Genomic DNA, 23,930 nt, shown 5'->3' with positions numbered 1-23,930 from the left:
TATAGATTTGTATTCCAAAATCATCTGTTCAGGGACATTGATTGTTTTTTCTTTGATGGAATCTGTTCATCTCCTGTTCCTCCTAGGAAAAATAAAGAATATGTTTATATTTGATTGTTTGGGATGAAATTGAATGGAATTAATTGAATGAAAAGCTTTTAACTTTGGTAAGCTCTCAATGTTGCTTACCAAATTCTATATAAAATATGTGTATACATTAAATAAATGTGTATTTAGATGAATAGCATTGTTTCTCCATAATAGAATTAGGGCTGTGCTGGTGACAGATCTTTAGTAACGTTGAAGAATTTACCCCAATAGAGCTTTTAATAAATCATAAATAACAGATACAGTACCTATTCAATTCAGTGGCCACATAAATCAAATCGGGTCACTTACTGTCTTGTTAGATTTAGATCAAATACTTCTTAATGTCCAGTTGCTTCCAAAATCCTACAGATACCCACGGCAGTCTGTTTTTCAACCCCTTTTTATCGATAACTCTGGCTACATGCAAGTAAGTGTAAGCAGACTTCCTACAGAAAACTACCATGCCCAGTGACCATGCATCACTATCAGCTTGTTTACATGGGCACTTTCACACAGAATCTGTGCAGAATATGAACATATGACCCCAAAAAACATTGACAGAATATGGCCAGCCTTAGCAGGGGTGGGGGATTGCATGTATTTGTTGAGGGGGGGCATAGTTTGTTCGAAATGCTTGATGTTTTTGCAACAAGGCATGAGTGCGTAAGGTGAACATTTTAAAGTATTACAATAGTGCAGTAATAAAGTCAGAACAAAATACAATAAGCATACATCCTAGTACAATGTGTCAAACAACTCCCCACCAAGCGTGTTCTCCTGTGTGGGGCTGACAGGTTCTCCAAGGAAAAATACAGGGATGTCCGGAGTCCAAAAGTAGGGTAAAAAATAAGGTGCTTTTATTTACAGTGTCCCGCACACCCTTCAAGCAGAATACTATGACTAACTATTGTGTGTATGTATGTATATATACACCGATCAGCCATAACATTATGACCACCTGCCTAATATTGTGTAGGTCCCCCTTTTGCAGACAAAACAGCCCTGACCCGGCGAGGCATGGACTCCACTAGACCTCTGAAGGTGTGCTGTGGTATCTGGCACCAAGACGTTAGCAGCAGATCCTTTAAGTCCTGTAAGTTGCGAGGTGGGGCCTCCATGGATCGGATTTGTTTGTCCAGCGATATCCCATACATGCTTGATTGGATTGAGATCTGGGGAATTTGGAGGCCAAGTCAACACCTTGAACTCGTGATTCATCAGACCAGGCCACCTTCTTCCATTGCTCCGTGGTCCAGTTCTGATGCTCACGTGCCCATTGTAGGCGCTTTTGGCAGTGGACAGGGGTCAGCATGGGCACCCTGACTGGTCTGCGCATACGCAGCCCCATACGCAACAAACTGCGATGCACTGTGTGTTCTGACACCTTTCTAACAGAACCAGCATTCACTTTTTTAGCAACTTGAGCTTACTTACTTACTTACAAGATATTTATTGTTTTTATCCAGTCAAGCTACAAAAGACCAAAGACATTCAAACTACAAGTATTTCGTTAATCATTAAAAATGCAAAACTAACAAATACTACATGCAGGCTGTCATGGTAAATATATACAGAATGTAACACATTACAGCGCAAGTGTTGTGTGATTACTATTACGTGTGTTATGTTGTTATGGGATTTGTATTGTCTTGATTTGTATTTTACCCATTAATGGAATTCATTGTCTCAAGATATATATATACTGATTTACTGTCACATAACAACAATAACACAAGTAATAGTAATCACACAACACATGCACTGTAAAATGGTATAGATTCAGGTAGATTTACCATATCTGGGATTATAGTGGTGCATTTAACATCTGCTAGACAGGAACATTTCTTCTCTGACTGTTGCATTTCGATTATACTTACCGGTACAGCACGTGTTAATACAAAATAGGTATAATAATAATAATAATAATAATAATAATAATAATAATAATAATAATAATAAACTGTTGTACCACTTCACCATCTTAATAAAAAGAAAATGAATATGTCTGCATCTGTTTGCATTGCTTTCCAAGTTATTGAAACAAACAGACTTTATTATTTCATTTTATACAAATGATATACACTCACCTAAAGGATTATTAGGAACACCTGTTCAATTTCTCATTAATGCAATTATCTAACCAACCAATCACATGGCAGTTGCTTCAATGCATTTAGGGGTGTGGTCCTGGTCAAGACAATCTCCTGAACTCCAAACTGAATGTCTGAATGGGAAAGAAAGGTGATTTAAGCAATTTTGAGCGTGGCATGGTTGTTGGTGCCAGACGGGCCGGTCTGAGTATCTGCTCAGTTACTGGGATTTTCACGCACAACCATTTCTAGGGTTTACAAATAATGGTGTGAAAAGGGAAAAACATCCAGTATGCGGCAGTCCTGTGGGCGAAAATGCCTTGTTGATGCTAGAGGTCAGAGGAGAATGGGCCGACTGATTCAAGCTGATAGAAGAGCAACTTTGACTGAAATAACCACTCGTTACAACCGAGGTATGCAGCAAAGCATTTGTGAAGCCACAACACGTACAACCTTGAGGCGGATGGGCTACAACAGCAGAAGACCCCACCGGGTACCACTCATCTCCACTACAAATAGGAAAAATAGGCTACAATTTGCACAAGCTCACCAAAATTGGACAGTTGAAGACTGGAAAAATGTTGCCTGGTCTGATGAGTCTCGATTTTTGTTGAGACATTCAGATGGTAGAGTCAGAATTTGGCGTAAACAGAATGAGAACATGGATCCATCATGCCTTGTTACCACTGTGCAGGCTGGTGGTGGTGGTGTAATGGTGTGGGGGATGTTTTCTTGGCACACTTTAGGCCCCTTAGTGCCAATTGGGCATCGTTTAAATGCCACGGCCTACCTGAGCATTGTTTCTGACCATGTCCATCCCTTTATGACCACCATGTACCCATCCTCTGATGGCTACTTCCAGCAGGATAATGCACCATGTCACAAAGGTCGAATCATTTCAAATTTGTTTCTTGAACATGACAATGAGTTCACTGTACTAAACTGGCCCCCACAGTCACCATATCTCAACCCAATAGAGCATCTTTGGGATGTGGTGGAACGGGAGCTTCGTGCCCTGGATGTGCATCCCACAAATCTCCATCAACTGCAAGATGCTATCCTATCAATATGGGCCAACATTTCTAAAGAATGCTTTCAGCACCTTGTTGAATTAATGCCACGTAGAATTAAGGCAGTTCTGAAGGCGAAAGGGGGTCAAACACAGTATTAGTATGGTGTTCCTAATAATCCTTTAGGTGAGTGTACATATAAATTAGATGCTTGCAGATTGAGTTTAGCCCGGCAACGAGAGGGCGCAGCGTGTGCGCTTGCGCATTAAAGTATCTCTTGGTTATTGTGGTTATTCTGTGTCAAGTTCACTCTCCTCCAGGGCTGCGTGCCAAATCGCACACTCGCTCCTACACCCTTCGACAAGTGTACACTTTGCGTGACGTTGTGCTGACGTCACAGAGTGTGCACTTGAGTGAGGAGGGTGTAGGGTGCAGGTGAAACTAAAAGCGCTCAATGGGACTCACTTCAGCGCCAGCATTCAGCGCCTTTGCCTTTGACCGAAAAAGTACCTACGCAGTCTTTTCTTGTCATCTGTCTCTATTTAATTATAGTAATAATAATATTAATAATTTTGAAATACACTTCGTTAATATCACCTCCTAGTTTTATAGGATACTACTTCAGTAATTAATTAAATGATAGTTACCGAAACGTTTTTGGCTGAACTTTCTAATCGTATTGTAACGATGTCGAGCCTCACTAAGTGGCGTTGCGTTTCAGGGATGCGGTAAGATCGTCGCATTGTTGTATAGGAAATGTAAAAGCCTCCAAATAGCTCACTTAAGGGCTTGATGGCGGCTTTGCCTCGCCGGGACCCAAGACCCCTCAAAAAATATTACAGTATATTTAAATCATGATTATATAATAATTGTATTGTATCTATCAATGTATTATTTCCTTCCGCGGCCAGACCCACCCGAGTCGTTACATTATGAATATAGCCTTCTTATCTGTATATGTATGTGTTCTATAGCTCCACAATACATGGTATAAAGCCTAAAATGAATGCAATAGAGTACAATGTAGGACTTAATTAACACCTCCCTTTATCTATAGATACCATGTGTCTCATACATTTTCCCGAATAAAATCAAACAAAATACAATATGGAAACTATGAAGTTTTAACTTCCATTGAAACACGTCTGTCTGCCATCGCTCTGCGTCTGACTTCCTACCACTTTCTATGGCAACATTGTAAAAGCGGACAGTCTGCATCTTCATCCTCATCATCATCACTGGTATTTTTTGGGTCCGAATGATGATGTATGGATGATGTTTTTTAGGTATATATCTATTTATTTATTCATCTATTTATTTGTTTGATTATTTCAACATGTATTTATACATTCATTAGTTTCAACATGTATATATTTATTTCCCGTTTGTCTCTTTGCTATTCACATTTCTCAGTGCGCTTCTACATTTCGTAGCATCTCTTGTATTTCTTTATTTTCAATGTGACAAAACATTCAACTCTGTCAATCAGAGCTAGTGGGCGGTAGCCAGTGCGCTTATTGTCCTATCCAGTGCACATATTCATCTTCATAATCATCTTCATAATCATGTTTATGTTCACGTTCATAATCATCTTCATAATCATGTTAATTATCATCTTCATCTTCATAATTATCTTCATAATCATCTTAATGTTCATCTTCATAATCATGTTAATAATCATGTTCATAATCATCTTCATGTTCATCTTCATGTTCATAATCATGTTCATAATCATCTTCATGTTCATCTTCATAATCATCTTCATGTTCATAATCACGTTCATCTTAATTTTGGCACTGATCACCCTCCATAGGTAGAACGCAAAGCGTCCAAATGACCAAAAATACTGCCGTAAAGAGTGGGATTTGCGACACAATGAAATAAACGATAGAGCATAATATGAAACGATAGACGTTTTTCTATCGTCACACGATATATATCGTCATATTGCACAGCCCTATGAGAGAGACAGAGTGGAAGAGGGAAAAGAGAGGAAGATCTAGGCATCAACTGCTTGATGTGATCAGAGGGGCCAGAGAGTGGGTGTAGGACAGAGCCATAGGGCACACCTGTTATGAGAGGTTGAGGTGTGGATGAATATCCACATCCTGGTAGGTATTACAGTTGAGGTAGGAGAACCAGTGGGAGCAGTGACAGAGATTACAAGGTTGGCAAGGGAGGACAGGAAAATGGAGTGGAGGAAGTTATTTCAGTGGGGTTCGGAGAAGAAACATCTCACTGAAGGGCTTGTTGGCGGCTTTGACAACTAATCAGGAAGTTGAGGCAAGTTGTGATAATGGTTTTCAGATTTAAAGAGAACAGGCTCTTGGTAGTGAAATTAAGAAAATTAGGAACCATTCTTCTTTTGGTATTTAACTTCAATTAACATTAATAGTTACACTGAATTTATGTGAGTAGATAATAGATTATTATTATTATTATTATTATTATTATTATTATTATTATTATTATTATATAATCTTCAATTATCTTCATAGTCTTCATCACCTTCATTTCCATCATATAAATAATTCTAATAATAAAAATTGTTTTGGAATCTGAAATTGCTTACATGATTACAATAATAAGTTATCATTTCTTTTTGGTAATAATGTCCAGGAATGTGTGATGCTAAAACGTGGGTATTGACATTGGATTATTCTCAAAATAATTCTTTAGCTGGGCGAAATATATTCCAGAAATTGTTAATTACATCTTATGATCAAGTTAAACATTTTCTTAATACTGTACTTCGTCCCATCCCCCCCTCTCTTTTTTTTACACTGCAGATAGATCCTTTGATTCAGAGTGGGCATAGGAATTTAGTTCACCACATTCTGCTGTACCAGTGTGATATCAAACTGAATGAGAGTGAACTTGACTTGGACCATGAGTGCTACCATCCCAACATGCCTGACTCGTTCTTCACATGTGAAAGTGTTGTCTTTGCTTGGGCAATTGGAGGAGAGGTATGCACTTATTATGTTATTACGCTTATGTTTAATGCAGTTTTGTGATGTAAACTACTCATGAAGGTTGTAATGAGGTAACCAGTGAAAAACAATGTAATGTAATGTAAAATGTAATTCTCACTCATACTGTTACAAGTCCCAGTAAATTTAAAGTAAAATCAAGAACAAAACTAGAGCAATTTAAACACAAAAGCAGAAATAGTAATAGTGGTAATAATTGCATGTGCTATGTCTAGTGGAATCAGAGCAGATATTTGTACCAAGAGTACAGAAGCAGTTACAGTAAGGCAATTCTAAATGCAAGATTAAGTATAGAAAAAAATAATAGTACAAATACTGTTCCGATAGAAACTATGAAGAAACTACTGTATGTTGCTTCAGGCAATGGTTAAAATAATGCAATATTGTCTCCTGTGGTTCACTGTATATAGATCATGGAACAGGATTTGTTGGCTTTAAAATAAACAATAAACTTGAAGTTGATATACACCGATCAGCCATAACATTATGACCAACCTGCCTAATATTGTGTAGGTCCCCTTTTTGCCGCCAGAACAGCCCTGACCCGTCGAGGCATGGACTCCACTAGACCTCTGAAGGTGTGCTGTCGTATCTGGCACCAAGACGTTAGCAGCAGATCCTTTAAGTCCTGTAAGTTGCCAGGTGGGGCCTCCATGGATCGGACTTGTTTGTCCAGCACATCCCACACATGCTCGATTGGATGAAATCTGGGGAATTTGGAGGCCAAGTCAACACCTTGAACTCGTGATTCATCAGACCAGGCCACCTTCTTCCATTGCTCTGTGGTCCAGTTCTGATGCTCACGTGCCCATTGTAGGTGCTTTTGGCAGTGGACAGGGGTCAGCATGGGCACCCTGACTGGTCTGCGGCTACGCAGCCCCATACGCAACAAACTGCGATGCACTGTGTGTTCTGACACCTTTCTATTAGAACCAGCATTAACTTTTTCATCAATTTGAGCTACAGTAGCTCGTCTGTTGGATTGGACCACATGGGCCAGCCTTCACTCCCCACGTGCATCAGTGAGCCTTGGCCGCCCATTACCCTGTCGCCGGTTCACCGCTTTTCCTTCCTTGGACCACTTTTGATAGGTACTGACCACTGCAGACCGGGAACACCCCACAAGAGCTGCAGTTTTGGAGATGCTCTGACCCAGTCGTCTAACCATCACAATTTGGCCCTTGTCAAAGTCGCTCAGATCCTTACGCTTGCCCATTTTTCCTACTTGTAACACATCAACTTTGAGGACAAAATGTTCACTTGCTGCCTAATATATCCCACCCACTGACATGATAACAAGATTATCAGTGTTATTCACTTCACCTGTCAGTGGTCATAATGTTATAGCGGATCGGTGTATCCTATTAATTCATGGAAAATGTTGCTAATAGATTATCTTGAATAAATTAAGAAATGTTCACTTCTTCATTAAAATTCAAATACTGAATTGTTTTATATTGCTCTCCTCAAACAACATATTTGTTTATGAACTTTTATTTTAAATTCCAGGGCTTTATGTATCCTCCTCATGTTGGACTTTCTATTGGTACATCATTAGATCCTGTATATATACTTATGGAAGTCCATTATGATAATCCAACACATCAACAAGGTAGGTATGTTCTGCACATGGAGAGCTGTAGTTATACATCCATAAATTGTTTATCCATATATTGTGTTGCTCATATACTCCAACTCCTTTTGTTTGGTGGCTTTTCCCCATTTCTTTCCCATGGTTATACACAGGTATCTCTCTTCCATGGCCAGCTGCACAAAGCATCCCAGAAACTGGTTTTCTCTTCTTGCCCCTCAACTGCCCATCATCCAGCTAGGATTTTTGTATTGAATGTTTTAGTATTGACTCCCTATCCCTACGATTCTGACATTTTTTGTTTCAAAATCAAATTAATTGAAGTAAAGAAAATGTTCAGAAGAAATGAAACATTTAGCTTTGCTGAAGGTTAAATAACTTATAAGTTACCAGTGAGGATTACCATATTAAATTAAAAATGCATTATTTAATGCTTGGTGATTAATTAAGATGCAACGTTTAGATATTGCTGCTTGGGGATCATTACTGTCATCGTTTTAAAAAGGGAACATAGTTTTTAGTTAAACAGATACATGGAATCATTGACAATTTCGTAAAACAGTAATACATGGAAGAAAAAATAAAAAAAGATTACATTCCCATTTCGAATTCTTGTGATTTTGCTTTTTATGGAGTTTTTGATAATCCCTACATACTCTTTTTGAAAATCATGTACTTTCGGAGGAGTCTTTATTGATAAACTCTGTTCTTTCCCAGGTTTAACTGACAGTTCAGGCCTCAGACTCTTCTATACACCAGTGCTGAGGAAATATGACGCGGGTGTTATTGAGACTGGAGTGTGGGTCAGCCTTTATCACATGCTCCCACCAGGTTTACCTGAATACATTTCACAAGGTCATTGTACCAAGGAATGTCTCCAAGAGGTAGGCTTAATTTCACAGATAAAGGGCATAATGGTGGTTAGTTTTAAGTAGTGTAATTTAGTACCAATACAAATCTAATGGGAAAATAATTAAACAAATTGTACCATTATTTTTTATTTTAGTCATATCAGACTCATGAAAATAAATATTTGAGAGCTGAAACATTTCTAAAATGTTTGAGAGACATTCAGTTTAATTTGTATTCATTTATTTATTTATTTATTTATTTATTATTATTATTATTATTATTATTATTATTATTATTATTATTTATTATTATTATTATTATTATTATTATTATTATTATTATTATTATTATTATTATTATTATTATTATTTAATCTGGAAAGTTTCCCTAAATGGCAAAATTGAATAAGATTTGGAACCCCTTTTCATATTTATGTTTACGTTCTGCCCAATATGTTTATAATGTGTTTACTTATAAGTCACTAGATCTCGAGATGCCAACAGGAATCCGTGTGTTTGCTGTGCTTTTGCACTCTCACCTTGCTGGTCGAGCTCTGAGAACAAGACACTTCAGAAAGAACAAGGAACTGCAGCCTCTAGCTTATGACAATGAGTTTGATTTTAATTTTCAAGAGTTTCAGTATCTCGAAGAAGAAAGATTAATATTGCCTGTATGTACACAATTCTGTTTTTCTTTGTCATTATGAGTTTACTAAAGTCCAGCTTTTATAAACCTATTGTCTTCTTTCTTATTTTTCTCTCATTCAATGTATTTGTTGATACATTTATTATTATACATTTATTATACATTTATGCATTATTCAGGCATTCCCTATGTTTTACTAATTTATTAACAACTATTTTATGTTGTTAATAAAGTAGACTTTAATACATATATTTCTATAAAAAGGTATGGGGTAGATAGTTTGGCATGTGCTTCATGCTGATATATGTTTTTATAACTTCCACAGGATTTATTTGATGATAATTGAAATGTAGTAAAAGTAATTCAGAGGCTGTTCCCTTCTGAGACTCAATGAGTTGTATTGAAGTTAATTGATTCCATAAGACTTTGTTGCTTCATTTTTCTTTTACTGTTCATGAAAAAGCCCCTCCTGTTTGTGTTAAAAAAACTCTTCATGTCATGACCTGCATGAAGCTTATTTTTCTATTCTCTTATTGTTTCAGTTGGGGACTTACAGATGGTTTATTATTTTTTAAATTGTGTCTTTGTGTGTTTGTTATTGAAACATTTTCCCTGTGTGGATTGAATGGTAAACTATACCACCTGTACATTCATATATAACTCCCCCTTTTTCTTTTCTTTAAGGGAGACAATTTGATTACTGAATGCAAGTATAATACCAGAGATCGGAAAAATATGACTTGGGTAAGAAAATTGACTAACTTAGTATCAGGGTTAAATTGTACTGGAGTTCCACTGGATGTCCATACATCTCAATTTGGATTCAAATTAATGTTATATTGGCAAAGTAGAAAGGAAAGAAATATGTTCTAGTGACATTTTGTGTATATCATTTTAGTGTCACATGCAAACCATTATTCCAGATCTACCCACATTACTTATCTATCTGTTAAGTATACTTGATCCAATTTAAGTATAACAGTCCTAATTTTTGTCTGTGCCAAGACATTTTTATTAATATTATATTCTCATCATCATTTGATCTGTTTTGGAGCAGTTGTGTTGAAAATGTTTGCTTTCCTTTCAAAGTCTCATCTACCACATTTTGGCTTTTAATCCTTCTCCCCCCTCCCTTTAATTAGATCTGGGTTTAGTGAATCACAAAATAAACTCATTAAAATTTGACAGGACATTTTAGTTCTCATTTATTTTATGAATACAAATGGGAGATATTTACTAATCATTTTACTCGAAAATGTCATAAAATACATACAATTTCAAAGAATGACAGAAAAATGAAAGATAATGTTCAATGAAAGAGACAGAGAGCAAGATAAATAACACATGTAACATCTGTTTGGCTGGCCTTGTTCCTCATGCAGGGGCTGATGCAGATAGACATACAGAAGGCTGATTTTTATATCACAAGTTTGGAATTACTGTGATAAATTTTACAATTGCACTATTTTTTAGGGATTTAATTAATAAACTCCTAGAAATGTCATGATAAGAAACATCTGATTATACATCTTCTAAAGGTCTTCCTTTACAATGCTGATCATTGCAAAATAATGAATGTGTCATCACCACCTTATGCTAAATAAGGATGCTTCTGGATGTGATAAAAAACAAAACTGACTGTAACAAAACCATCTGTCAAACATCTTGATTGAATATTAATATAACTATTTACATATTTTTGTTTGATTTGGTTTGTGTTGCAATTGTGTACTGTTGTACTTTTTATTTATTGGTGCCTGGGTGTTTAATAACATAAACACTGTCTTTTTACAGGGTGGGTTAAGTACCAGAGATGAAATGTGCCTCTCATATCTCTTGTATTATCCAAGAATCAATCTATCCAGATGTGAAAGCCTCCCAGAAATCACTGGACAGCTTACATTCATTGGCGTAAAAGAGATATATTCACCTGCCACGTGAGTGTGTGCTCATTTGAATTTCTGTGTTCAATATTGTCCAAATGTTTCCTATCATTCAGAAATCGTGGCATTCCTTTTTCTGTAGGAAATCTTATTGCTTTTTTATTTAATCCCTTTTCACGGTGGTAGAAATCTAAAATTAATTACACCACAGCAACAAAACAAAATTACTTCTCCTGCTTATGAAAATATAGAGAAATTGCACATGTAGCGTAAGGTACACTTATAAATTTCAATTAAAGAAGTGAATTTATAGTATCACCTTATCACGAATCCTGGAATCTTGTAGAACTCAATTTCTGTAATAATTGGACGCAGACACCAATTCCAAAGATATAAATTGTCAAATTTATTCAAAACAAAGACTAAATGTAGCACTACACCAATTATACAAAAGGGAAAAACGAATTAAAATTCAACTCTAGATCAACAAATCAAAGACAAATCACTTCCGTGACCAAATCAAAGACCATGGGATTGCATATGATAACACAAATCGTTAAACAAAAAAGGTTATAAACACATTGACTACAATACCGGTTAGTAAGACGAAGGTGAGTCTCTCATTAGTATTGTTAGTCAGACATTAAATAACTACGCAGGTTAGTATTTATGTCAGGTAACTTCTCGTTATATATATATATCAGTCTCATTTACGTTTAGGTGCCGAGAAAGATCCTATCATTACTTGATACCACAATTTCCCTTAACTGATTATTATTCAATGATTAAGGATAGGCAGGGCCACCAATAATCTAATGTCTATTAACTTGTGTCAATTTCAGACTAGACAGTTAAACAGGAATGAGAAGATATTTCTCGGCGTTGACAGATTTTATTTCTAAAATTATCAACAAAACAGTATAATGCAACACACATTTATATTTAAGAAAACTAAATGATATTACACATTCCAGAGTTATGAATCACAGATTAACATTTCTAATTGATTTCTCAAATGTCATGAATCATGAACTCCAAACTGTTAAACTTATCTGAACTTCGTCGCAGAGAGGCCTCTCTGGCTTCGGGCTCAGATAACAGCACACGGCACGAGGTCCGTGTGGTTTGGAACAAAGGCAGTCCGGCTCGGCTTTGTCCAAGAACTTCCACTCAGTCGATGCACCTGGAAGTTGGGGTTTCACGAATGTAGAGTCGTTTCCAAACAGATTTTCCACTGGTTTGAAGGCTCCAAGGTTGTGCACAACATCTTCTTTGTAAGTAGGGTTTCCACCGTAGTTACTTGAAGACGAAGTCTTTGAGGAAAGCAGGGCACTGTTTGTTCCAAGGGTCAAGTTTCTTAAGACTCAATAGCTATTTAACTGACTGAACACTTTCGTATACAGTCGACTTAGTCAATTGTCCAGCTGTAAAACTCCACTGATCAGGTGGGCACAGGCGGGCAGCGCAGTCTGTAAAGTTCCTAATTTAATAAAGTCCTTTAAAAGAATTCTTCGTACGGCTCAATCTCCTTCTCCCAGTTTAACTCTTCTGTTGCCGGCAAAGACTTGGTTGGTTTCTGGTTCCGGTTCTGGCAACAGAGCTACAGGTTGAGCTGTGGCAGCGAGTTACTGGTTCAGGTGAGAGAGAGAGAGAAAGACTGTCAAAGTCTCATCTACCACATTTTGGCTTTTAATCCTTCTCCCCCCTCCCTTTAATTAGATCTGGGTTTAGTGAATCACAAAATAAACTCATTAAAATTTGACAGGACATTTTAGTTCTCATTTATTTTATGAACACAAATGGGAGATATTTACTAATCATTTTACTCGAAAATGTCATAAAATACATATAATTTCAAAGAATGACAGAAAAATGAAAGATAATGTTCAATGAAAGAGACAGAGAGCAAGATAAATAACACGTAACATCTGTTTGGCTGGCCTTGTTCCTCATGCAGGGGCTGATGCAGATAGACATACAGAAGGCTGATTTTTATATCACAAGTTTGGAATTACTGTGATAAATTATACAATTGCACTATTTTTTAGGGATTTAATTAATAAACTCCTAGAAATGTCATGATAAGAAACATCTGATTATACATCTTCTAAAGGTCTTCCTTTACAATGCTGATCATTGCAAAATAATGAATGTGTCATCACCACCTTATGCTAAATAAGGATGCTTCTGGATGTGATAAAAAACAAAACTGACTGTAACAAAACCATCTGTCAAACATCTTGATTGAATATTAATATAACTATTTACATATTTTTGTTTGATTTGATTTGTGTTGCAATTGTGTACTGTTGTACTTCTTATTTATTGGTGCCTGGGTGTTTAATAACATAAACACTGTCATTTTACAGGGTGGGTTAAGTACCAGAGATGAAATGTGCCTCTCATATCTCTTGTATTATCCAAGAATCAATCTATCCAGATGTGAAAGCCTCCCAGAAATCAACATTCAATAGCTATTTAAATGACTGAACACTTTCGTATACAGTCGACTTAGTCAATTGTCCAGCTGTAAAACTCCACTGATCAGGTGGGCACAGGCGGGCAGCGCAGTCTGTAAAGTTCTTTATTTAATAAAGTCCATTAAAAGAATTCTTCGTACGGCTCAATCTCCTTCTCCCAGTTTAATTCTTCTGTTGCCGGCAAAGACTTGGTTGGTTTCTGGTTCCGGTTCTGGCAACAGAGCTACAGGTTGAGCTGTGGCAGCGAGTTACTGGTTCAGGTGAGAGAGAGAGAGAAAGACTGTCCGCTGTTCCTTATAGTCTGTCAGATCAATAGGTGATTGGTCCCTGAGTTCTTGAGATTGGATTTCGGTTTCAGCCCCCAGTGTCCTATTGGAGGGGGGCTTGATTTATGACTGATGTCAATCCATGCCATCTTTTGGAAATGCCGGTTGGCCTGGGTTCATAGCTCTATGTCGGGATTTCGGCTCTCATCCACTTCAAAGAGTTTTTATCACCTACAGGCCCCTTTCTCCAGACATCTCATAGCAGAATTCCAAACTATTTGGCCTCTTCTCGGTGCCATCCTCCCCAAAACTGTCACTTTGATGCAAACCAGTTCCAAGCTGATGAGTTAAGGAAATCTGATAACTTTGGGGGGGGAGAGGTCTTCTTTAGATCAGTGCTTCAGCTCAGAGCCCAAATGCTCTTATCCAAATACACCCAACATAACGCTACACACATTAAAATATTGCAGTTGTTTTTATTAAAAGAACACATGTTTTTCTTAGTAGAATGAATTACAACACTGTGTGTATCTGGGATTAATGAATGTCTTATTTCATAACACAAAAATACAAAGAAAAGTTAGTGGGCAAGCTTATAAAAGACAGTATTTCTTTTTAAGTAGGAGCTTGGAGTCCTACATGTCATTACAAATTCAATACTGGCTTGTGTCAGTCTTAGATTTAATAGGATCAAGCCTATTGGTCCTGCTTTCAAAGCAATTCACATGTGTTGTGGGAACACATCTATGTAGTTACTTTTAGCATTTATTAATTATCAAATATGTATAATAATAACACTGCATATTTGAATAATGATAAAACTAAATAATCTAGCATCATCCTTGCCACATATGCTTGTTGAATTATTTGTTGACAACCTTTCAGAACAAGCCAAGGCCTTATTACAGTGGATTTGCAATGGAAAAGTGATTAAGTATGTTGATCTTTCAGATGTATTCTGAGGCGGAAACTGCAAGAAGACAACTTCCTGATCTTGCCTGTTTTCTACCCACATATCGTTTACTCCATTTTTTTTTTTTACTGTAGCTGTTAAATTAACCAGTCTTCACAGTTTAGTGCCCATTTAGGCCATTTGAATGGGTTCAATGACCCCCTGGAAGCTGGAAAGTTTTGAAAAAAGTATGACTATCTGTTATTTATGTGTGTATGTGTGGATTTATTTCTGTATTAACTGTGGTTAGTTTAGAGACAGTGTGCTGCTATCTCTAATGAAGAATTGGATTGGGACTATGCAGTATACACTAAGTGTATTCAAGCAGAGTCCATACACTTGCTTCTGTCCGTTATAACTTCTCAAAATAACAGTTTGTGTGGATACTCTTGTAGTTTGTTGTTGGGTCTGAGTCTATTGTTTGTGAGACAGTGATGGGTAGGGGTATTATTCAAAAATAAAAGAAAGCTGCACGAGGAAATCTTGTTTTTCTTCTCAGTGGTGAAATTAATGAATGTAGAGTGACTGGAATCTATTAACAAAACAGAGGTGGTCCCAAGAATATGAGAGCCACTAGAATTTGAAAATGTTGTCCTTATGTCCCATAGACAATCCTTCCTTCATGAAAATATTAATCATTTGTTGCAAGCTGCTTTTAACTTGGATTTAATTGTTAGGTATTGGGTATTCATAAATGACCCCCCCATCCCCTCCTCCGCCACTCAGTTGCACAATGAATTATGTATCAATTCAGAGAATGGCTGCTAGATGGAGACATAAACAACTTAAACATAGATTTTGAAAATTCTGTTTTTCATTGCTTAAGGTTTCTCTGTTGTATCTTTAGTAGCTAATGACTGACTTGTTCCCTTGAGCCAAAACCTTGTTAATCCAAATAATAGTATAGGGTAGTTTAGTTAAGTAGGAAGTAACTACAGTAACCTTAAATTCTAGTTAACTACAAAAACAGTAATTTTCCCCCTTTGCTTTGAACATCATGAATATCCAAATGTTCCTACTTTAAACTTGTCTTTAAAAACTAAAAAGCTGAATAAAAAATGACTACCATTTAGCCAGATATATTTTTTCAGCATCACTCCTTCTAATATAATATTTTGCATATAGATACTATATGCAATGTGTACAAGGGACTATTTAGTAAATATTATCTTCATAATTAATTTATATTGCAAGAATGATATCAATGTTCATGTTGTAAAGAGATACTAAATAATATGAGGGTACTATATGAAAATCAGTTCATAGTGTAACTGTAGGTAGGTGGTTGGGTTTAATTTTGCATTGTCTTTTCTGGCCTTTAAACTGAGAATTGACAGCACTTAACAGACAAGAATTCATGTTCCTTGCTTTCGTAAAGTAACCGACCAGCCTTTGTATTGTTTGTAACAGAACTTCAACCCACGTAATAAGGTTTGCCTAGAAATGAGAACCATCTGAGACCACTCTAATGGCGTGTGTTTATTCTTACTCCTGGCAGCAATGAACTTGTTTTGTACTTGTCTGTAGGAATGGAAAGGATTTGTATAGGTCATGCTGAGCTGCACTAAACAGATTAGGTTACAAAGTTATTTTTCCCACAAACATGTGCTGCACAAACAAGTAATATGGAAACATACCATCCCCCAGCACCATCTGTAATCATACTTTTCTTTGTAGGCTAACGCATTTCAGACTGTTCTACAACATGACAACTAAATTCCCAGCAATTACTAATGCTCTTGATTATTTAGAATGAAATGTAATTTGTATAGTCCTTAGGGTGTAATTACTACTCAATGGATTCGAAGCAAATACTCTAATAAAAATTACTTTCAGTTTAGTATACTGGACATAGTATACATACTTATCTAGGGCGACTTACATTTGTACCGATTTATACAGCTGGGTATTTTATCAGATCACTCTAAGTGAAGCACCTTGCTCAAGCACTGCCCTACCTGAGATTTGAAAGCACAACCTTTCCAGTTATAAGTCCAGAACCCTAACCACTACTCCACAGTACTGCCTGTATTACTTGTTTCTTTATTTTTAATGTGACTATAAATCACAAAGAAATACATAACTTAACATTTCATTTTTTCAATTTATAGGACCTGGCCTTTTATAATCAAAAGCCCCAGGAAGTACAACAATCTTTCGTTCATGGAAGCCATGGATAAATACAGGTGGTCAAAAAAAAGGGGAAAAGAATTTAATGAACTTGTAGTTCGTCTGCCGATGAATGTGAGATGTGCCAAACATAATCAAGAAGAGTGGTCAGTGAGTATCAAAGTCAGGTACATTAAGAAAAAGAAGAATCAAAACTATTTTGTAGAAGTAAACCAAAGGGCTCCAACAAAGCTTTATCCTGGTGTATGCTTCCCTCTAGAGGTCGAGTGATATTAGGTCTAGAAAAAGAAAACCAAAATCCCCAAATAATAATCTAACACTATAGAAAAATCAACAATAGAATATTAACTTCCTGCAAACCTGTACATATTCCCTTACATATCTGTCATGTCAAATATTGATCCCTTGATGCAATATTGATATTGGTCACAATAATTTCATCGATCTATTAACAAAAATCCTTTATAGAAAAACTACTTTGTACATGACAGTGAAGCCTTTTTTTTTCCTTCTCATAACATACCAACATTGAACCAAAATAATGTGCAATTCCAGTCAAAAAATATTTTAGGCACTGATCATGTAGTTACAAACACATATTTATAATATTTATAATTAAAAATCAAGGCCTAGTGTAAGTGATATTGTTCCTTGCTTTCCCTTTTTCTATGACCAAAATCAGCCACAAAGAGCTTTTAGTAAGAGTCTACTCTATCTCCTGTCTGATCTGTGATTTTTTTCAATTTACATCATAGAGTCAAGGCATGATTGTGTCTCCCCCGGACGTAAAGAGACGAGCGACTTCCTCTCCAGTCACTTGCAGCAGGGCATCACATGTGAACTGCAGCCCAGCTCTGCTCACCCTCGCCTGCTTTTTTATATATCATCAGGAATTATTTCTTATGTGACTTAGCCATATGGTATTTAGCAGCTTCATGAACAACATGAATAATGGCCATCAGTCATTCTCATCTCATATTTGAAGCAAAAACACAGTAAAGAAATAATTTTAAAATTAAGGCCTAAGCAATCATACTCTGTTAAAAACACAGTGATGGTTATTCTTAATCAGGAGTATGGACAACTGGCAGACATATATTTTTAATGGGCTTGTTTTTTTTATGTCTAGTTAGCTTGATAAGCAGCTGTTTCGGATAACAAGAGTTTAACATGCAGTCTTAAGGAAGAGTTTTTAAATGTGTTATTGTTTCTGTGAAGTGTGAAATATCAGCTATATAGTTAATGCCACTTAATATGAATGCATTGCTTAATGGAAAAAATGTGTTAATAAGTGGCTGTTGGAAAAATAGTTTCTACCTTGAGCAGCTGATCAGTGATACCATTATTTAAAAGTAAACGACTACCGTTTACCCTGTCAGACTGAATAATGCTCGCATACAAGAATAAAGACATACAAATCTGACTCAATAACTAGATTCCCTCCGCTCATATTAAGCTATGTTATTGCATTTGTGTTTAATACAGTATAATATCTGTGCTTATATTAGATTTCTAACTTGGTTATTTTATTCATTATAATATGCTTAATGCAATCCCTTGTTTTTGTTGACATAATCAAGAAGAGTGGTCAGTGAGTATCAAAGTCAGGTGCAATAAGGAAAACAAGAATCAAAACTATTTTGTAGAAAGGGCTCAAACAAAGCTTTATCCTAGTCTATGCTTCCATCTAGTGGCCAGTGATAGTAGGTCTAGAAGAAGACAATTAAAATCCCCAAACAAACATGATAGAAAGAGCAACAATAGAATATTAACTTCCCTGCAAACGACATTGTTTTTCCAATTTAAACATATCTGTAATGTCAAATATTGATCAAGGGTAAACACAACATACACCAAAGACTAAATACTGTATTATAAAGAAGGAAATTGTATCTCTCTTAGATTGCTGAAAATGCTCTATAGTCTAATAGAATAAATAATAATAATAGAAATAATGATAATAATATAAACAACAAAATAGCTGCATCTAAAATGCAGAAAACATTGTAATTAAGATTTTCAAATGGCAACACTCGACTTATTTGAATGAGATGGGATGTGTAGTAAGATTACCATGGCTAAGAAGTATTTAGAGTTGCTTAGCAGTACACTGTCTGAACGCACAGGAATCAAATGTGCATACTGCAAAGCACTTAAAGAAATACCAAGATAACCAGAATTACCCATTTGAGTATGACAAATGTTTTCAAACAAAAATCTTTTGATTAACTTTTTGTTGTTTTTTCCTCGTCAATCACATTTTACAGGATGCATAAAAGGTAATGGAGAACATTGTATTTTTTTTAACAATTTAGTGTCATCATATTTTCTATGAGCACAAGTGATTTAGACATATGTAGCTGGTGCTGTCGGAGCTCCCCGCTCTGGATCCAAACCACGCACCCCTCCAAGCTGCACACCGCAGCGGCTCCAGCGCAGTAGAGTGTTAAGCCAAAAGACCAGGTCAGGCTTAACACTGTACTGATTTTACTGAGGGGTTACGTCACTTGTAACAAATGACCCCCGTTACACATAGATATTTTAGAATAATAGCTGCTGCATAACAAATTCCATAATTGCAAAATGCATCTTGTTACATTCGGAATTATTTTATTTTAGTACCTGATAATGCTTACAGAAATAAGATAATAATTAACATAATAATGTTCCCATATCATAATCACATTACAATATTGGTATTATACATTTTATTTAATTGAGAAACCAATGTAGACTAACAATATTAATTACAGGTTTAAAGGATGTAAGGATGGCATAAATAAATGCCTAAAGTGGGCAGTCCTATCAATAGAGACTTTTGCTATTGTAGAAGTGGTGAAGGATCACATATATTATGTATGGTTAAATAATGTGTTATGTTTTTGTTTTGTTTTTTAATGAAACGTTAGGCCAAAGATATTATTTAATCTTGATGTCAGTTCAGGCCCATTCTATGAAGGTTGAGAAAAAAATGTATTTGAGACATAAATACAACAGCAAGAATGGCTAAAATTACAATTAATTAATTTGGGATAAACTTTGGAGATCTGTGTGAAGGGTGTGTATTATATTGCCAAAATGGATTATAACAGTTAAGTCCACATTCTGTGAAATGTTACAGTTGACTGATCTTCCTGCAAATTAGGATTTACGGGAATTCAAGTACTTTTCACTCAACAACAGAGTATGTGTATTAGAGGTAAATGCACTGAAAACAATGCTACTAACCTGGTCTTAATGTTAAAGACTATAATCTAATAAAAGACACTGTAAGGTTCAAATGTAAATGAAAGGAAGTTCTAATGGAATAATTGCAATACAATTTGTCCACACACTTCAAAGCATAACTGTTGGTGAGACCCTGAACACACTATAAAACAAAAACTGTATTAAAACATAATTTAAGGCTAGACCAAATCAAAACATTGACCTACCCATGAATTGTAAATTACAAACATGTACCCCACGTTTTGATTTATAAGTAGTAGAAAGTGGCTTCTTACAAAAAATAATGCAAAGGGATATAAGTCTGTACTTTGCGATTCGCAGGTTGGTCAGTTCTCAGTCCTCACACATACAGTAGGTTAAGTCCTGAGAAAAGCACTGTAATTTGAATCTGATTTTCCCATAGTAACAATGTTGTAATAAAGGATTACATTATTGAACAAGGGCCTAATGCCCAGCTTAATAGAAATGACCATAAACACTGAAGAGTCCAAATAATCAAGAGAGAGATATATTTTCAATCAAGAGGAATTTAATGTATTCAAGAGGCAATCTCAAGAACAGTTTTAGAGAAGTTACAAAGTACAGGCATTTTTATGCAGACCAGACAGGAGAGAAGGATAACAGGACTTATATGTAGCTGTGGATTTATCACTATTTTATCAATAATGTTACTCACAACTTTGGTTAACAATTGTTATCTCTTAAAACAAACTAAAGAAATCTATATCTCTTTAAATGTTTTGTGTATAACATGTGAAAGGGAATCTAACCTGCAACCTGCGATACATGGATATTGCTATGGAAACTGGGATAAAGCAACAGGCCTTATGTGCTGTTTTTTTTTTTTACCATATTTAAGTCAGATTTACAGTTTATTCAACAATTATGAGAAAGTTATGAAAATGAAAATGAGATGGTTGATATTTGTGGAAAGAAATTGTGGAAACGTAGTATTATGTGTATGGTAACTATTTTATTTTATAACACCTTATACACTTTTATACACCTCCTTGTATGATTTTGTACACCTCAGATTAATTAATCTCACAAATTTAACATCTCAGTGGCATAATTTTTGGTGCATTTCTTACACAACCAACTTTGTTAAAAATGTTATCATGACGTATATGAGCTGAAAACATTCTTTAACAGTCAATGCGTGGATGTGGCTGGTCTCTTTAATTATAAAACTCCTAAATCTGCATGCAGCAAAGATGACTCCATTATGCAATTCAGATTACTGACAGTGCTGCCCAAGACATCCAAACTGCCAAAAAGCAAAGGAGAAAAGCTGAAAAGTATTCAATACTGAAAACTATTTTCAATTATGCTAGGACCTCTATTATAAAATGTAATTCATTGATTTGTTGAAATTGGAAAATTTGCTTTAAAAACAAATGCTAACAGAAAAGTAAGAACAATGATATGTATATTATTATTATTGTTATTATTTGTTTTTCATGTTAATATCTCACAATAATCATTTGATTTTGAAATGTCAAAAACCTGAGATGACTTTATTCTCTAGTCCTGACAGATTTAAAAAAACATTAAATGCCATAAAGTATTTTTAAGTGTTTTATGATCACATTAAAAAACAACTGTGTTTTCATGGTGGTTATGACATGTTACCTGTCCCTGTCAATCATTTATGGTTGACATGAATGATGTATGTATAATTGGCCATGTTTGTGAAAGATGATCAGTGTATCCTTTACTTCAAGAAGGAAATCCAATGCAACAAAGGTAATAGGTCATATTTATCCTAAAGCTTAGTAATTGTTTCCAGGAGTGATTTGGCACATAGATGAAACACGAACGACTAATTGTTTAGGCAGGCTCAGTACATCTCAAAAGTTGTATAAAGTATTTGTAATATTTATACAAACATATGCATATCCTCCAAAAAAGGAAAAACAAAAGAAAACAACATGTTCCTTGTGCTCATTTGAAGAGTCATGGTGATTCATAATAAATCATATATTTGTAGTTATATTCACCAAATGTAATTAATTCAATTGGCACAACTACTATCGGAAATATAATTTTAGAATGTGTCTGTATTGAACGAAATACACCCCAGATCTTTTTCACAATGTTCTGTTGCTTGTATGTTGTTTCCCAATAAAGACACATTGGCAATGCCCACTCATTTGTTTTCTCTTTTTTTCATTTTAAAAGTCTTTACTTTGTATGGATAAGAATGAAAGGAAAACAGAAACAAAGGTAATAAAATGTGTTTACCGAACCAATATATATATATTTTTATCAAACTAAACTGTCCAAGAATCAGTCTAAGAAAATCAAGAAGTTTAGCATGTTCCTTAAAAATAGAGGAGGAGGAAGGAATTTAATTTTATTACCCAGTTGTTATAGAGGGCTCAAGTAGGGTTTATGTAACAGTGTTGTTACTGCCATGGGCTTCCTGGTACTGCAAGGAACCACTAACCTTAAGGCCTTGAAAGTAGTTTGCACATGTTTTAAGACTTATGTGAATTGCCTTAAGTGCCACATTGCAGCAGTATCCAGAATGTTGCATGGTAATGGGCTGTTGTAACAGAAAAATACGTAATATACTTTTTTTTGTATTATATAAATATAATGTGGATACCTGTGCATGTGCCATGCCTCTTGGAAAAGGTAGGACTTTATTGTTTTCAGAAAATATTTTGTTTTTAGAATGCCGCCTACAAATACAACATTATTATATTTTAAAATGTATTTATATTACATAAATATAGATATGGTGAACAATATTTAATAGTAATTCATTTAGAATACATTATTTAGAGACATATCCACATAATATGCATTAATTTACTTTCAGATGCATGTAATACAAAAAAATTATTATTTAAAGAAAATGTTTTAGTCTCTCCCCCTTATCTTTTGTCAGTACCAGTAAATACATCAATAAAAAAGAATAACACCAAACAAATGATATATTAAAGTTTTACAATATTATGGGAAAAAAGTATAATTTCCTTTTTTAATATACATAAATGTGGTGTTTTAATAAAATGTAAATGAGAAATTCAAGACATAACATTGAAAATAATGCACATTTAGCCTACAAACTAAGATTTGTAAGTACTATAATTCATAAAATATGTATGTTGTGCTGGTTTATGACTCAGATACTTCCTTGACTTTAGGTTGTTTAGAAGATTTAGATATTATTTAACTAGGCTATGTAGCAATGAAACATAGATACAATATATATATATATTTTTTTTTATTTTATTTTTTTTTCTCTAATGCAGTTCTTTGATTTGTAATTACAGCTTTTTGTAAGCTTAAATGTAAATAAAATTTTGGTATTAGAGATATTTCCACCACCTCTGGCCATTTGAATAATTACAACATTTCTACATATATGGAAATTGGGTATGCATTTCTTAACTGGAAAATGTTGTGTTTGTTATTTGTTTTCATACGTGTGTTTTGTGTTGGAGGTAGAGGTGGCTTCAGTAAATGTACGTGTGTGTATGTGTGTGTGTGTAGCAGAAGTCTGGTATTTCACCAATAACATGTAAACAATGAAAGCGGGCCTAACTTGAACCTAATGACACCACAGAGATAGTTGCATATCATTTATATAGTTTTAAGTAAAAATTAATATAAATCCATTATTTCTCCTTGCTCTAATGAACATTATATTAACAACAAAATATTGATTTCTTATTAAAACCTAGTGTTAATGTCAATATTTAGAAATCA

At 35.1% G+C, this 23,930-nt stretch overlaps 1 protein-coding gene across 2 annotated transcripts in view; it reads left to right on the top strand.

Moving 5' to 3' along the window:
- moxd1 (monooxygenase, DBH-like 1) overlaps positions 1-22,358 on the top strand; it is a 38,003-nt gene extending 15,645 nt beyond the window's left edge. The window contains exons 5-12 of one of the 2 annotated variants that reach the window (XM_066699188.1): positions 5,980-6,159; positions 7,693-7,795; positions 8,492-8,658; positions 9,105-9,296; positions 9,956-10,015; positions 11,066-11,208; positions 16,964-17,132; positions 17,738-22,358. In XM_066699188.1, coding sequence (XP_066555285.1) covers positions 5,980-6,159; positions 7,693-7,795; positions 8,492-8,658; positions 9,105-9,296; positions 9,956-10,015; positions 11,066-11,208; positions 16,964-17,132; positions 17,738-17,890 — 1,167 coding nt within the window. In that variant the 3' untranslated portion in view covers positions 17,891-22,358. The remainder of the gene's footprint in view (positions 1-5,979; positions 6,160-7,692; positions 7,796-8,491; positions 8,659-9,104; positions 9,297-9,955; positions 10,016-11,065; positions 11,209-16,963; positions 17,133-17,737) is intronic. The other variant, XM_066699197.1, reaches the window with a different exon arrangement.
- The last annotated feature ends 1,572 nt before the right edge of the window (positions 22,359-23,930 follow it).

Source organism: Amia ocellicauda, chromosome 1, assembly GCF_036373705.1.
Source record: "Amia ocellicauda isolate fAmiCal2 chromosome 1, fAmiCal2.hap1, whole genome shotgun sequence".
In the NCBI taxonomy this organism is placed as follows: Eukaryota; Metazoa; Chordata; class Actinopteri; order Amiiformes; family Amiidae; genus Amia; species Amia ocellicauda.
Note: the sequence above shows the minus strand (reverse complement) of the source record. Positions and strands in the feature narration are given on the sequence as shown.